Source organism: Anser cygnoides, chromosome 1, assembly GCF_040182565.1.
Source record: "Anser cygnoides isolate HZ-2024a breed goose chromosome 1, Taihu_goose_T2T_genome, whole genome shotgun sequence".
NCBI classification, from domain to species: Eukaryota; Metazoa; Chordata; class Aves; order Anseriformes; family Anatidae; genus Anser; species Anser cygnoides.
This window is the reverse complement of record NC_089873.1, coordinates 127,931,113-127,947,359: the sequence shown is the minus strand read 5'-3', so window position 1 is coordinate 127,947,359 and position 16,247 is coordinate 127,931,113. Positions and strand designations below refer to the sequence as shown.

Sequence of the window (16,247 nt, the reverse complement as noted above, 5' to 3'; positions counted from 1 at the left end):
TTTGTGCTTCTTTCAGTGACTGTAAATTTATTTTGGCTAATGACAGCACAACTTGTGTTAGTGCAGGCTAAATGCAGAGTAGGGAAAAACAAAGAATTGCCGTCTTTGCCTGCAATTATCTTTTTACGTTGCTTGGAAATAAATGCAGCGTATTTCTAAGAAAACAATATTGTTAATAGTATAGTATCAAGTATAAAGTATGATTGAACTTGGCAGTTATTATTTGAGCAAGCTTTTTTCCAATATTAAAACATGCAACTCTGTTTCGTTTTTAATGTGGGCCAGAAATATTAGCGATAAACAAAGTGGGGATTTTGTTAGCTTGGCTGCTGTTGTAGGATCCCTTCTGCTTGGAGGCTTTGATAAACACAGCTGCCCCAAAATATATTCTGCCTAAAATTTCTCTGTATTTTACATTTCTGGCTATATCTGTCTCATATTGCAGGTAGAGGCTTTACCAAAATCAGTGCCATTCCTGATGTATGACTGAATTGTATGTAGCTTGGACATCAAGTAGGCCCCTCCATTTTTTATGTTAAAGAAAATGCACACAGTTGACAAATGTATCTGGAAACAGACTGTGTCCCTTCCTTTCCACTTATCTGGCAGTGAAAAAAGGCATCTGAAAAAGAAAGAATATGTATGTAGTCGTCACTTGAAATGTTAACAAGAATCCACTAAGCTTTTACAGGAGGTGCTTTTCTAAAGAAGCATATATGCAGCTGTTATTCAGTCACAGAATACTGTTTTGATGATCTTCTTGCTCAGCATTTCCTTTTTACTGATGATTTGCTTTCTGGTGGGACTTGAGGCCTATGCGTTATCAGCGTAGGCTCCCACTGCAAGCAGGCACAGTGCAGGCTGCTATCCGTTACCTGCCTCTCTGAACGGGCAAGGTATGGGCCAGGTGATGGAGAGGAGGATGAAGGAAGAGGTGAAGTAATTTGGAGATGTCAAAGGAGAGCCTTGGGATGGAGCCTGGGCCTCGGCATGGGTCCCCAGCCATGGGTCTTGTGTGTGGCCTGGCTGGGGGGACAGAGGATGCCCTGGCTCAGCTGGATGCCTGGCGACCCCGCTGGTGCTTTCCCTTGTGTTGAGGAAGGAGAATGTGTTTGGTGCTGAGGGATTTAGAAACTTGAAACACAGGCCCCATTGTGGAAGTGTTAGTAATGCTGAGACACCTGGGATGTGAGGAGATTGAGAGGTGCTATATGAAGAAACTCAGACTTACGCTGACGAGGATGAGCACAGTATTTAGATTACCTCATTCACTGACAGCCTCCTTGATTAAGAAATTCAGCATTGCTGTATATTGGAAAGAAAGAAGGAAGTCTCATGAGTAGATGTGGCAGAGCTGCTGTTTGTGGTCATTCCCCTTGGTGTTTGGAGACGTGAGCACCATGGTAAATGTGTGTTGTTATGGGAGTCCCTTGCAGTGGGTTTTGGTTTGCTTGACTGCTTGAGACTCCTCTCCTGAATTTGCTCAGGGCAAGCTGATTTATAAGAAAATTCCCATGATAAATCTTTTGTCTGGAGTATCCTTTGTTTGTTTCTTTCCTTTTTTCTTTCCCCCAAGTAAGCTAGATGCTCAAGAAGTAGAATGAAATAAGAACAAACCTGATTTTTATTTTTTTCCAGCTTATTCCTACAGAGTCATAGATCTCCATCAAGCTCTCTTAACCACAACAACCACAGGAAAAAAAAATAAAAAATTATTTGATGTTTATCTCTTTAATTTGGACAGATTTAATTAGTTATTAGTTATGAGCCACTTAACTGCATAATAAAGTATGTTTTACTTTTCCATCTGAATTTGTTGTTTTCATCTTGTAATTTTTTCTTTACAACCTAACTCTATCTGTTGTATAATTGCTATAGAATATTTACATGGTGGAAAAATCATTGCCCAAATGTACTAACTGTCTCATTGGGAATTGAGCAAGGTGGCAGCGGACAGACAGCGCCTACGCAGAAACTGTGTGGTTGATAAACATGTCACAAAGCCTTTGCTGGCCAGAATAAGGATGTCCTCAGAAGTTGCTGTAGAGGTTTTTAAAATGCAACCTTAGCATATGTTCATTTCCCTTAAGCTGAGTCCCACATTTTCTGCTGTGGAAAGACAACTGTCATGTTAGTGACTCCTCATTAAGTGTGTTCAGTTTACAGGTGTGAAGAAGATCTGGCTGGGAGATGGCAGGCAAGCCATATTCTGAACTGTCTCCTTTCTGTAATATTCCAGCATTTTCTCAGGATTAGAAATTGTGGAAGGGCTAGGGGCTGTGTGTTTACTGGGGTCTACATCAGTGGGATCTTCCTGGAGTCCCTGTATAATTAAAGAGGAGATAAGTTCATTTGGTAGATGCAGTAGATGGTTTGGATTAGGAGAGTGACAACTGCTGTAAATCTTTTTTTTTTCCCCTCTCCCTCCATCACCAATTAAAAAAAAAATATAATAAGTATGCTTCAGCAGTCTTAATCTTGATTGGTGAATACATTCTTTCTCCTCATGGACCAATTAGCATGGTGAGCAAATTTTGGGCAGTTTGGGATGAGAGACATTGTTAAGAAGTGGATTTTTATGTATGCAAATGAGGTGCTTTCTGCATCCTGCTTTGTCGTTTGTGGTAGGAAATGGTCCACCCTGGATAGTAAGTAGCCCTTTATATCATCCTCAGAACAAGTTGTGGCCATAACCCTATGATGTGGTTAAGGCAAGGAGTAGTTTTAGCAGTCTCATCTCTCCTATGGCAATAATAAGCCCAAGCCTCTGAAATCCCTTATTTCTTTAAAATGGGAAGAAAAAATCTCTTGAAATAACTCTATTATTCTTCGCATTTGTGAGGAAAACAAATCTATTCCAGGAGCAACAAATTCACAGAATCACACAATCATCTAGGTTGGAATTACGGATGTTACTATAATATATTGTAATTAAACATGAAATTATGGTATTCTCTAGTGCCATTTCATCAGCATTTGTATATTTGAAGGATTTTCAAGTACTATTTCTTAATATTTCTGCATGATTATTTCTGTCTGCTGCATAGCAGAGGACCATATTTAAGCTTAAGGGACTGACTCTTAAATGGAAGCAAAGTTTATAACTTTGCTTTAAAAGGGCAGCACAGACACTGTGCAGAGTAGCAATGTGTTCTCTGGTCTGTGAATCTGCTGGTCCTTTGCTGCTAAAAAGAATAAAAAGATAATGGACGTGCTTCCAACAAAAGCAATCTAGTTCTACTAGTTGTAAGGACTCTTTCCTTAAGTGATTTTAGGAATCAGGGTGACTATGGGCACAAGGGACTGATCTGTAAGCATCAGATCTACTGAGAGAACCATCGGATCTTCTGGAAGTGATATACTGCTTTGAAAATCGATCTGCCAGATTAGGGTTTCTCTTCATTTTGAGGTGTTTTTCTCAGTGCACTTAAAAACAGCTAAAAGATCACTCATAATTTTTTCTTCTTTTGTTCTATTTTTATGCACTTCAGAAACAGAACATGCCATACATTTAAAATCTAATGAGTGGGTGTATTTCTACCTTAATTATTAGGAATGGTTAAGTTTTGAAGCAGAAGAGCAGTCTTGCTGTTCTCAGTACTTCATGTTCAGCAGCAGAGCTAACTTTGTGTTCTTTGTCTCTTTTTATTTCAGAACTATGGTTTGGAAACAGAAAATCTGAAAACCCTTTCTCACAAACTGAATGCATCTGCCAAAAATCTGCAGAACTTCATCACTGGGAGGAGGAGAAGCGGTCACTATGATGGAAGAACCAGCCGCAAATTACCGAATGATTTTCTGACATCTGTAGTGGATCTCATTGGAGCAGCTAAAAGTCTGCTGGCTTGGTTGGACAGGTAAAATCTCCCAAATGTGTCACAGGTAACCAGTTCATACACATGCACAAAACCCAACCTCTTTACAAAATCTAACGTAGACGTGGGAATTGAAGCAGAATTCATTTACAAATTTGCAGGGGAAGTTTGTAGCGTTGTTTTTTTTTCTTGTTAATTGGCTGTCATCATGAAATTCAGATAGCATCCAGTAAAATACATCTAAATTCACTGCAGCCTTACGCACATCTGGAAATACAATATAGTGACAGGCTGACATCATTAGGTTGTATATATATTTTATTAACAATATAGAACAATTCGACCTGCGTAACTCAGATTCCTTGCTCTGACAGTATAAAATTGACAAAACTGTGATCATTCTATTCATGATATAGGTGTTAGTATATACTTCCGTGTGTGTGTGAACATGCATTTTGCAGGTTAGTTTTTTTAATTGCAATGTAAGAACTCTGAAACTGTAGACGTAGCTGGAACTGGCACGTACTCTTATCTCTGTGTACTGGATTTACATGTCAAGGTTGGGGGGCAGCGGGGGCGCTGCAGGAGTGGCCTCTGTGAGAAGAGTCCAGCAGCAGCTGCCCGGCAGCTGCCCCATGTCAGACAAGGGCCAGTTTCAGCCAGCTCCAAAGGGACCCGCTGCTGGCCAGAGCTGAGCCAGCGAGTGATGTTGTTTGTGCCTTTGTGAGAGCAGAGTTAAGAAAGGGGGAAAAAGTGCAAGAGCAGCTGGGAGAGAGGAGTGAGAAGCAGCCCTGCAGCCCCCAAGGTCAGTGCAGCAGGAGGGCAGGAGGTGCTCCAGGCAGGCAGCAGCAGTTCCCCTGCGGGCTGTGGAGAGGCCCCTGGTGGAGCAGGCTGTCCCCCTGCAGCCCATGGGTCCCACACGGAGCAGATCTCCACGCTGCAGCCCCCCCGTGGAGGAGCCCCCGGTGGAGCAGGTGGATGTGGCCTGGAGGAGGCTGCGGCCCATGGAGAGCCCCCGCAGCAGCAGGCCCCGGGCCGGAGCTGCAGCCCGTGGAGAGGAGCCCACGCAGGAGCAGGGGGTCTGGGGGGAGCTGCCGCCCGTGGGGGACCCGTGCTGGAGCAGTTTGCTCCTGGGGGATGGACCCCGTGGTACGGAGCCGTGTGGGAGCAGTGCTGGAAGAGCTGCTGCCTGTGGGCAGCCCCCGCAGGCTCAGTTCGGGCAGGACGGCATCCCGTGGGAGGGACCCCACGGGGAGCAGGGGCAGAGTGACCGTGAGGGAGCGGCGGAGACGAAGCGTCAGGGACTGACCGCAGCCCCCATTCCCCTGTGCTGCTCAGGGGAATGATGTAGAACAGGGTGGGTGGGGGGAAGGTGTTATTTGTTGGCTTTTAATTTCTTACTGCTCTTGCTTGTTAGTAATAGACAATAAACTATATTTATCTCCCTATGCTGAGTCTGTTTTGCCTGTGACAGTAATTGTTGAGTGATCTCTCTGTCCTCATCTCAACCCTTGAGACCTTTCCATTGTATTTCCTCCCCTTTTCCATTTGAGGAGGGGAAATGAGACAGCAGTTGTGGTGAAGTTCAGCTGCCCAGCTGGGTGAAACGACCACACTCTGTCACCTAGGAAATACGTAGGATCAGGACTTAACTGCTCTCCTTTACTTCTAATGATAGCAATAGCAATGTGCGGGTATTTAAGATGATCATTGAAACTCTTGAAGTGGTTAAAATGAATCTACCTGTATGTCTTTATAAAATATATTGCAGTGTATTTTTATCAGCAAAAATAAAATCCTTATCCTTATTTTCAAGGTTTATCTGAACATGCATCTTAATTTGTATCCAGCAGCTGAAGTTTTTTCAGAGTATGAGTTTTGTGTAATTCTTAAAATCGAACAGAATTGTTTGGGTTTAATGCTCTGGGTTATGTTGTGTTTCATTTTCCTGAGGAAAACTGGCTTCTGTCCCATAAATGATTTCCATATGAAAGGTTTAGGTGAAGCATGAATCTTTTCCATTTCTTCAGCTGAAGTGTAAGCTCTTTCTTTTGTTCAATAGACTGCAGTTACCGCTGGTGCTTCTTTTCTCCCCCCTTTCAAGCAATTCCAGAGATTTCAAAACAGAAGTTGGGCTCCTGAATTTCTATTTAGACAATTAACATTAGATATGCAGAGAAGTGATTAAGTTTCATGGAAAGAGCTTAATGTTGAAACTTGAAAAATTGGGAGTATGTTTTTAGCTCTGTCTCTAGCCTACTGCTGTGACTTGGAAGAACTGTAGGCCTCAGTTTTTCTCCCTGCAAATCTTTTTTGGCAGAGAACATCATATCCTTCTGCATCTTAAAACAGAAAAATTAGCGTGAAAGCATGTTACACCTAGGTGGATCAGTGCCTGGAACTTCCTTCTATTTAGAAATAATCTTGATTATTTTCTCATTGGAATTGGACATAATGGATAAAGACTGGTAGTTAATAAGTGGAGATAGTATTTTGCAAAAAATACTGAAATACTGAAAAAAAACCCTGAAATTTAAAGAGTAAGCTTTCACATATATGTATATTTAACGTTGAAGAACAAGCTATGGTTTTGGCATCTTAATATGAATTTAGTGGTTGAACTTTAGAAAGAAAGTAATCATTGGTACTAGGAAATATACAATAATACATCTTTGAAATATATATATATTTGTAACACTACTGGCGCATGTTGTTACAGAGATGTATTAAAATGGTGTTGTCTGTCTACTGACACTTATTGTCCTGCAGTATTGAGTCATAGTGGAGAACTGCAAACCTTTCACGCTTTTTTTCCCCCCAATTAACTGAATAGTAAAATCTTTAAATAAATAAGTTTGAAGTGCTTACATCAGAACACTGTGTCAGTCTATTACTGCAAACTGGGCCAAAATTATGTACTTCTAGTATTATAAAACAATCTGTAAAACTTGTTCGTAGCTCAGAAGTCTGTGGAGAATTACCTCTTAGTAAAATTATGCTTACAAAGACAGTTATACTGTGTTTATCAGAGAGAATTCTGTTAGTAGGTTAAAGTGTTGGTCAGGGAAGACTTTTTTAAAATAACTTTAAAAAATGTGTATGTCAGTTCTACTCTCAAGTAAAATGCAAAATGACTTTTACATTTATCTGAAGTGTTAGCTGATCAAGTGCAGGAGTTCCAAGAAATTAAAAATGAGGGCAGCCATGGTGGGAGCTCTCTTTTAGCAATGTCGTCTTTAGCATCCAAATAAGGCTTCCTTGAAGCGATATGTTAATTTCATTCAGATTTCTGGTAAAGCACTTTTGAAGATCTGCGTAGCTTAAAAATGTAGTTCTGGCAAATGCTTTCTTTAATGTTTTAAGACTTTTCTGATTTATGAGGGTGTGGATTTTTTTGATTAGGTTTGTTCTTCCTTCTTTGTGAAGCCCCCAGAGTGGGGTGAAAGCAGGCCAACGACTGTATTTTTCTCAGGAAGTTGGAACATCTGGAACGCAATAGGATTATGCTTATTATATTTATTCTAAGCAGCTATTGGGGCCACTAGAGGGAGATAGAAAGATTTTAAATATTAAATATTTAAAGTCAGGAACATGGATTTAGTTTTATTTTGCACAGCTGTTACTGTTAAATCTGGGCCCCAAATCTTAATTCTTTTGGTTGGTTACTAATACCAGTTTCATCTCTGGGGTGTGAGAGAGGGAAGAGAAAACCATTAGGAGGAATATAGGCTGCCCCTATGTTGCCTTACAAGTCACGCTGGGAAAAAACAGCTAGCAGCAGCTCCAGCTTGCCTAGAAATGCAGTGATGTGCGCTTTTTTTTTTTAATGTATAGAGAATGGCGATGTCTCCACAGGACTTGGGCTTCACTTGCTGCTCTAGAAAGTTCTCTCTTTACAATATTTCCATAGTATGCTTACTGTCTGCAAAGACCTCATCAGGCCAGGCATAATTATCAAATGGAGTGTAAGAGTTGTGATTTGCTGAGTTACTGTCATTGTGGCTCTTGTAGTGGCATTGTGCAGGGCTGGTCCAAGGATGCTCTTTGTTCCAGGTCTCTGCCTGGAGCAGTCCTACTTCCAGATGTATGCCAGAGACTGAGGTTTTTATTGAAAATTAGGATAGCTTTTATTGCTGGGGGTTTGAAAGTCATTAGGGAACTGGAAATTTTAGCAGAAAAATCTAGCTGTTTTCAAAGGAGGTTAGCTGAAGATTTTTAGGAGCATAAAATAGCTCTCCAGTAATTAAGTCCTGCAAAGAAACTGTCATCACCCAAATAGATTATGTCCTTAAACCTTTAGACTAATTTTAACTTCCTGTTACTTTTTCAACCCACAAAATCTTCCAAAAATGTTTCGTCTTAACAGTGTTTTATTTAATGGCCTTTCCCTAATCTTCAACTTTTTGCAAGCCATTTTGGTGGCAAACTTTCTTCAAAACCTGAATCTTTTGTGAAAGCACGGTGCATTTCCACTTGACACATAATTTAGATCTTAATCTGATAGAAAGACATGCTTTACACTGTAGCAACAAACTACTCATTTGATGTTCAAATCAACTTGGCATCTAAATGTCTCCACTGAGAAGTGATGCTTCTCAGGAATTAGAAAATAATATATACAGTCATCCAGGTGTTCTGGACTTCCACTTAGATTGTAGTTATTACTTTCAGCCTTTATTCCTGTAATTCTTGAAGCTTGTATGTTTTGGAGTAGTAATTGATGCCATCGTTCTGAATCTTTCTTCTTCACTGATGTGCTGGGTTCCTGGCAATTCTGTCTTTTACAGGGCTGATACACTCCATCCTGAAGAGGAAACCTCATTGCTTTTTGTGCAGTGTGCTCCTTTGCTTGTGATTATGTACAACAGTTCTTCTGAATGTATTTCTCAATGTATCCTATGAACGACAGTGAAAACACACATAGTCTTACCGTTACAGTTTGGGCAACTCACTTTTTGCAAATTCATTATTTGTTATAAATGCAGGAGGGAGACAAATACTGTTAAGCAGCATTGTTGTCAAACAAGGAAAACTCTGTCTTGTACTCCTGATCACAAAGTTTGTTACAGTCTGGAAATCAAGCATCAAAAGTATAATGAGTACAGATCTCCTTCTCTCTCTTTTTTTAATTGCTGTGTTCAAAAATATAAAATAGTCAAAGATCTAGGAAAACTGGTATGCTGACAATTCAAAACAATTAAACCATAGTTGAAAGAAAAATAACAAATAGTTAAAGAAAACCATTAGAAGAAAAAAAAAAGAAAATACGCAATTGAAAAATGCATGTAGGTTATCTAAAAATAAAATTTGAGGTAAAAGTTGTATGTCCCTGTAGCCAAACATTACCTTAAGGTATACCAGAGAGAATTTTTAATGTATGATTAAAACATGTTTACTGTTGTAAGTCCATTACTGTGAGTTTGCAGCATGAATACATTGCAATTGTATGGCATAAAGCTATCTCCAACCTCACAAAAGGTATATTTTTCTGTACAGTAGTGTGTCCAGTAATAGCTGCACACTTAAATGGAAATTAGATATATTTATTTCTGTAGGTTTTATTCTTAGGTATTTACAGTCCTATGAAAACTATTTTGTAGAAGCGTTGCTTTGTTTGTGAGTGTGTTGGTGTTCTCTGCCTCTCTGAGATTTCTGAATTATGTATCATTCATCCATGGCTTTCTTGAACTGAAAACACTATGAGCTCACGCAATGTTGAGAATCAAAGTACTTTTTTCATAGTTAACAAAATCATGTTAGTGTTTCACCATGTTACATATGTCTTCAGTGACATCAGTGAAAAAATCAGTTTTTGCCCAGAAGCAAATATGAACTGAAAAGCCATTAAATCATAGGGATCCCAGAAAATTCATCTGATCTCTTCTGATTTGGGAGTGTTAAACACAACTTATAAATAAATTTCTTTCTTGGTAAGACACAGCTCTTGTACTGTACTTGCATCTCATTTCTTTTCTACTAATTTGCTACGACCTGTTGATTGTACTACTGAATTTGTGGTGAGTCCTGTTAGTGAAGGGCATTCAGATTCATCAAACACTTTTTCTTAGAAAAAGTGCAGAACTTAGCAAGCCATCTGATAGACGGACTGAAAGCTGTATTTTCCTCAGAATCTGGTCTCTCCTCAAGTGACAACCTTGAGTGGTATTTATTGACTCTCTAATGAGTCAGAGGCTGCTGCAAAATGAAGACAACCTTGGGAGCAAAAGTGCCTTTCACACATCCTTTAAGCACTCAATTTTTCCCCTTCAGATCCTGCTGTACATCGTACACTTTTTTTTTTCCCATGAGACAGCTAGATTTAACAGGTAGGACTCATTAATTTAGTCTGAACTAGGAAGGACTATAAAGCTCATCACGGAAGTTGAAGGATCCTGAGGGAACCTCGCCTGGAGTCACGTTTGGTGGCAGCTGCATAAGCTTTCTCGTCTCCTTGCTCTGCTAGCACAGAGCTTAATGTATTTTTTGCTGCTACTGGTGCCTTTTTCCATGTTACTCTTGGTTTGGTATGCTCTCTTCATTCACGTCCACCATGCTTTTATCTTCTTTGGAAACAAATGCTCTGGATGCTCTGAATGAGAAATAGTTCCTAGCTGTGCTTCTGGGCTTCCTGCACATGCCTGCTATTTAATATTTGTGTTGTGTTCTCGGAAGCAAAGACTCCTCATACTATATATCTTGTGCATCAAGAAGAGTGTTTTTGGCTCTTTACAGTTTATACAGATATTGCTAATATTTGCAAATGTGGAATTAGAGACTAGGATTGGAGAAGAGCTGGTTGTTCTTAAAACTATGAGTCTTTGTTAAAGACACATTCAAGATATCATGGTAGTTTATTTTTCAATTAAGAATTTAACAAAATATCTTGTGGGAAGTTGTTATAACTACCACAACATTTTGTGCCTGTTACCATGTCATAGATTTTAATGGTCATGAATTAGGATTTGTCAGGGAACACTGGATTTTCTTAGTATACTCTTTGACTCAGTCATCTGTGTGGGCAGCAATTCAATATGTCTTTCACAGCAATACTCTTGTATCCCTTGTTTTTCACCGCAGTTCCTTATCCCCATTTTGGAAATAAAAAACTGCTGCATGGATTAGACCGAGGTCTAAGTAGTAGGAACAAAGAGGTCTTGTGGAGATAGCTTTTGTATTCCAGGCTTTCAGAGCTGTGGCCAGAGGAAAATTAGCAGGCTGACAAATGTGTCCCAGTTTGATTAATTTACCACTCTTATCTGTAGTCTGATACATGAACAAAATGGCACAAGACGAACAACAAGCCCTACTGTAAATAGAAATTGTTGGTCTTCTAAAAGATGTGCGTCAAATTGCTGACAGTAGTAACAGAATTTAAAATTTCAGATTAAAAGGCCTTTCTGGCAGGTTTAGATTTGCTTTTCAGGCCAGTCACAGAATGGTGGGGTGTAATCCTTTCATTTTGAACCCCCAGGTAAGCAAGTCATTTTGGCCTGGTCTTAAATGTACTAATATTCAGCAAAGCACATGCATGTATACTTCAGTCCTATTGAGTAAGACTCAGATCTGTGCCTAAAGTTAAGGATGTTTGGATGCTTCAGTCTGGACAGCACAACAGGACCCCCAAGCCTTCCTGTGGGCTCTGTGAACTTGTTAAATGATGGTCTGTTGAGCACAAAGAAGTGCATCCTGCAGTGATGTAAACACTCTTGTTTACATATGAACAATTCAGGTGTTCAGATTCAGCACATTTTTAAATGTGCTTTGTATGAACATACTGTGGTAGCAGAATGCATTTTCCGCTCAAATATGGATCTCCCTCTCTTCACCATGGTGACATACACAATGCATGCATTTTCTTACACTGTAGGTAAAATGTGGCCAGCTGGATTTTTTTGTCACATTGTTTCCAGTGAATGAGCCTTGGTGACGTTTATTGTGTGACTATTTTGTAGTTTGAAGTAAAGTGGAGCATTCATTGGGAGAATTACGCCTGAATGTTTGCAAGCCCATAACTTCTTACTTTAAAAAAAGGTTACTAGTTTGAAGTCTCTCTTTTATAGGGGACTTAATACAGTCCTGTTAGCTGTGCTTGGTTTTTGCTTGTTCTGACAGGGTAGGTCTGTTTTGCATGCAGGATGGTGGGGGAAAACAAAAAGGCGGGGGGGGGTGGGGGACACGACACGAAAAGAAAAAAAAAAAAAAAAGAGTTCAGTGATTCACCACACAAATAAAGCACTTTCTGTTCTTCACTCATAAACCTGTGAATCTTGTTTCTTTTATATATTTCCCTTTATGCTTGTTTCAGTGGTATGCCAAACCTGTCAGTAAATGTTGCCGAAGAATGCTATGGTACTTAACAATATTGTGCTACTGGAACATCTGTAAATGTTTAACTGAGCGCTCATTTAAAGAATCCCTTTATTCAGTGCAAATTTTACTGCATTCATCCCTGTTTCTACATAAAACAGTTTCATTAGAGTAATCCATACTTTTTACATACAAGTAAAAGGTTTGTTTCATGAAAGCCTCAGAATTATGAATCTCATATGGATTGTAGCACAAATACATATGCAATAATATTGTATATTCAGATTTTTGTTTGAGCTTAATGTGTTACTTTTGAAGACTGGGTTATTACTGATTTGTTTACCTATCTCTCTAAAAGATTTTGGACTGGTGTGTTTAGACAAACTGCCCTGAGAATGTTTTCCCTTTTTGGGATGCTAAAGTAAGGATAATATTGGTTTTAAAACCCTCACTTTGTCTATTGTTATAAAATATCTCAGTACTACAAGCAGTGGTGAAATATGATTAACTTTTGTTTTTGGGCAATGCTTTTACTAACAGTCCATCAGGCCAAATCATAATTCTTTTCAAATGAAATATCTATTTCTATATTTTAGTATCATTTCTCCCATATCAAATGTAAAATGAAGACAAATGAGCCTAAACTATATGAGTCTGAAAACACTGATAACCTAAAAATACCAAAAGTATGCATCTCCTTCACAATGTGCATCTTTTAATTGTTTAGGAAAGATTTTCCTTCACACGCAACAAGTAATTGTGAGCAAGAATAGCTGTTGAATAATACTATTTCTTAATGGAAGAATAGTTATATGTGAAGGAAGTAGCTCTACTGTACTGATGTAGCTACTTTTCTAACAATCCTTCAGAGAGGCTGTATGAATTAATGTTACCTGACTGATTTTTTTCCTCATTCCAAGAGATGCTGATGCTGCTGATGATTTTAATTGGGTCTCGATTTCTAAAAGAGTGTGTACATACATCCATGTGTATGTGTGTTACAAACATATTACACACATAAATATAGTCATGTTTCAGACTTTAATATTTATCTCAAAACACCAGTTTCAAAGTATGAAAGGAAACAGTAGCTCTATGTTGTTTGGCTTTAGGAAAACCTTATTTTCTAGAAACCAGTCTATAAACTAGGGTTTTGAAGTTGATTGACTGCAATGCTAAAAAAAATAAAAAGTTAAGACCAGTTGTAAGGTGGTTGTTTTTTATTTTATTTTTTTTTCTCCTTTGAATGAAATATTTAGAAACTCTTCATCTCACTGGAATATGTGGTGTGTCTAATAAGATGCAGGTTCACACAGTGGAAAAATTAAGAGGCTCCCTAGTCTCCAGCTGCATGCGTGATCACAAAACATACATGAATTTAATTATTCTTGAAACTTTTTACCCACCCACTTCTGAAAATAGTTTGCAAATGGGTTCAAATGTTGGAAAGAAGGCAGAAAAAAGGTGAAAACAAGGGAAAAAAAAGAAAAAAAAAAACACAACATGCATAAGTTTGCAGAAGCACTGGCATGATTGCATAACTCTCCTTCACTTAAGATGCCCAGCTAGAAGGGGTAGACAAAGAGTGGAAAGGAGAAATCAGCAGAGGTCTGGAAGAGGAAATGAGTGGAAAGGGTATGTGGTCAGGTAGGTGCGCTGTGGAGTTCTAAGGGTGTTTTGTGTGGGTGTTGCAAAGGAAAAGAATCACTGGGAGGTTTTGAAGGAAGAAATAATGAATTGCAAGAGGAACTGAGTAAAAGAGGTTCCAAGAATACGGAAATATATGTGGAAAAGATCTTGGAACTGACTGAGAGGTGAGACCATGGAATGTGGAGGTCTGTGTCATAGCAGGAAGTGGGACAACGTATGGCCTCAGCCCAAAGTAGTTTTTAGCTGTTTAAAGAGTGCTGAATTAGGCAGCGCACGTGTCAAAATTTCACAGAAACTTTGCTTCTCTGGAATTAGAGGATGAATCTGAGATTTGAAGGTCCAAGGGGCTGACAAAGATTCAGCTCTGAAAGAAAATAATAGAAACTGGAAGATGATAGAAATGGGTTAGGCAAGCCAAGGAAATATCTTTTAAAAAGTAGAGAGAAGTGGTCTAATTAAACTATTCTTCCTGTTACTTGGTATGTTTTTGGTGACTTGACAAGAAAGGTGTTGAAAAGATGAATGTAGGGTTTATTTGCATCTCATTTTTTCATCTGTTTTCAGTCAATAATTCTGTATTAAAATTATACATTTTGCAATCAGCGAATATGTTAATGAAGAAGATTTTTTGTCAGATGATTGTTTCACAGTGTCTATTATGAAATCCGATTAATGATCCTATAATGATGTTGCTATTGATATTTATATTGAAACTGCTGGCATGTTGTTATACCAAGTGTTGCTGTACGTTCACTGTTGAGATTGAGGCTCAGGATGTAAGACCAAAATGTGTTTCCTTTGGCAGTAAATATATAGAGATGCTTTTGTCCTCGCTGCTTCCCCAGCTGCCCATTGCAGTAGTCCATGTGTGTAGAGATTGCCTCCAGTGAAGTGGGCTGAACTGGGGAGGAGGAGGAGGAAAGAGAATTTCACTTTTAGTGGTCCAATTTGTAACAGTACCCTCATAGAGGCACTGGCAGAAACAGTGATGTGAGGGAATCAGTTTATAAGCTACAGAGGAGGTAGCTCGAGCACCCTTTACATTTTCTGCATTTTCTTATCCTTCCAAGTAATGAAGCACTTCTCAAAATATCAGATATTCCTTACTGATTTTTAGGAGTCTTCTCCCTCTTGCTGCCACCAGTGCTGCCTGCTTCCCGTGCTGTTTTCAGTAAATCTTCACTGTGTAAACAGTAAGAGAGTAACGTCTCAGTCCCTTTGCCTGTTCTTAATGTCAACAAAGTTTATTTGGGGCATTTCTAACGTTCCTCACTAAGAGCAATGATGGTAAAAATGTCATTATTTTCCTCATGAACCGTGAAACCAAAATAAATTGTGAAAGTATGAGAGAAGATCATGCAGTATTAGAAGCCAAAGCCTACCATGCGATTTTGTTTAGAGAAATGCTGGAGGCTTTGAAATGTCAAATAGATTCCAGTTGTGTAATTTGAGGATCAAATTGTATTAACATCCATACTTAAAGTAGAAGAATACCATTTACTGGCTTGATTTCATTCATTTTAAATAAAAATTAGTTCATAAATGAACATGACCTTTTCAAATAAAGGTTTCAGGTAGATTTCAGAACCTCAACAGTCATAATTTTAAAAAGAGTAATAACAATATTTTTGTACATTGTGGCTAATGTACTAATTTTTTAAACACAATGACTGTTACTAACCAAGTAGTTCAACTGACTTTTATCCTTTAATATACTCACACGTCCCCTGAACTTCAGTAATACTGTATGCATATGTCTGCAGATAGGTCTACTATAGTTTTTATACATTGTACAGTTGCTGTACACAGCATAAAACTTGAACTTTGATTTTTGATTATAGCTTTTGTCAGGCTCCTTTGGAACTTATCCATGTGATATCTACTAAGTCCTCACTGTCTACTTGTTTCTACGTCTCTTAAATTCTGCCTGGCTTCCAATTTCTGTAGTTTTATTTTATAATTCCCTGGAGAAAACAGGCAGAAAAATGTTTTCATTGTATGATGTATTACATCAAATTAAAGCTGCTAGACTTGAGTATGCACCTCACGATTCATGTCATCTTGTGAACCATCAGGACTGGATTGAGAATCCTGGAGAAGAAAGAGGGCATTAGAAGAAGGAGGCAGAGAAGTCCACATGAGCATATTTATAGATGGTTCCAAATCTGCCTAGACTGAAATTTCACTAATTCTGCATGCAGAAAAGAATTTTAGAAACCTATTAAGACTTGGTAAAACTATGTTTGTTGTTATAATTTGGACATGCGTATAGCAGAGTTCTTTGTACTGACAACTTGTCTTTAGGCTTAGATGAGAAAGGTACAATATCAACTGCAAAAGCTCTTACAGATGTATACAAATATATATGCTCCAAGATTTGATGGCAGCTGGGGGAGGAACAAGTGACCCAGGTTAATTTAAATCCACTACTCTTAAAACTGTTTAGATCTTAGCACATTGCATGATATGTTGTTA

General features: G+C 38.7%; 1 protein-coding gene across 10 annotated transcripts in view; it reads left to right on the top strand.

The window, feature by feature from the left end:
- Positions 1–16,247, top strand: part of CNKSR2 (connector enhancer of kinase suppressor of Ras 2) — a 219,597-nt gene that overhangs the window by 45,606 nt on the left and 157,744 nt on the right. For 9 of the 10 annotated variants that reach the window (XM_048066777.2, XM_066980934.1, XM_048066773.2 and 6 more), the window contains exon 3: positions 3,655–3,857. In XM_048066777.2, coding sequence (XP_047922734.1) covers positions 3,655–3,857 — 203 coding nt within the window. Of the gene's footprint in view, positions 1–3,654; positions 3,883–16,247 lie in introns of those variants that run through there. The other variant, XM_048066780.2, reaches the window with a different exon arrangement.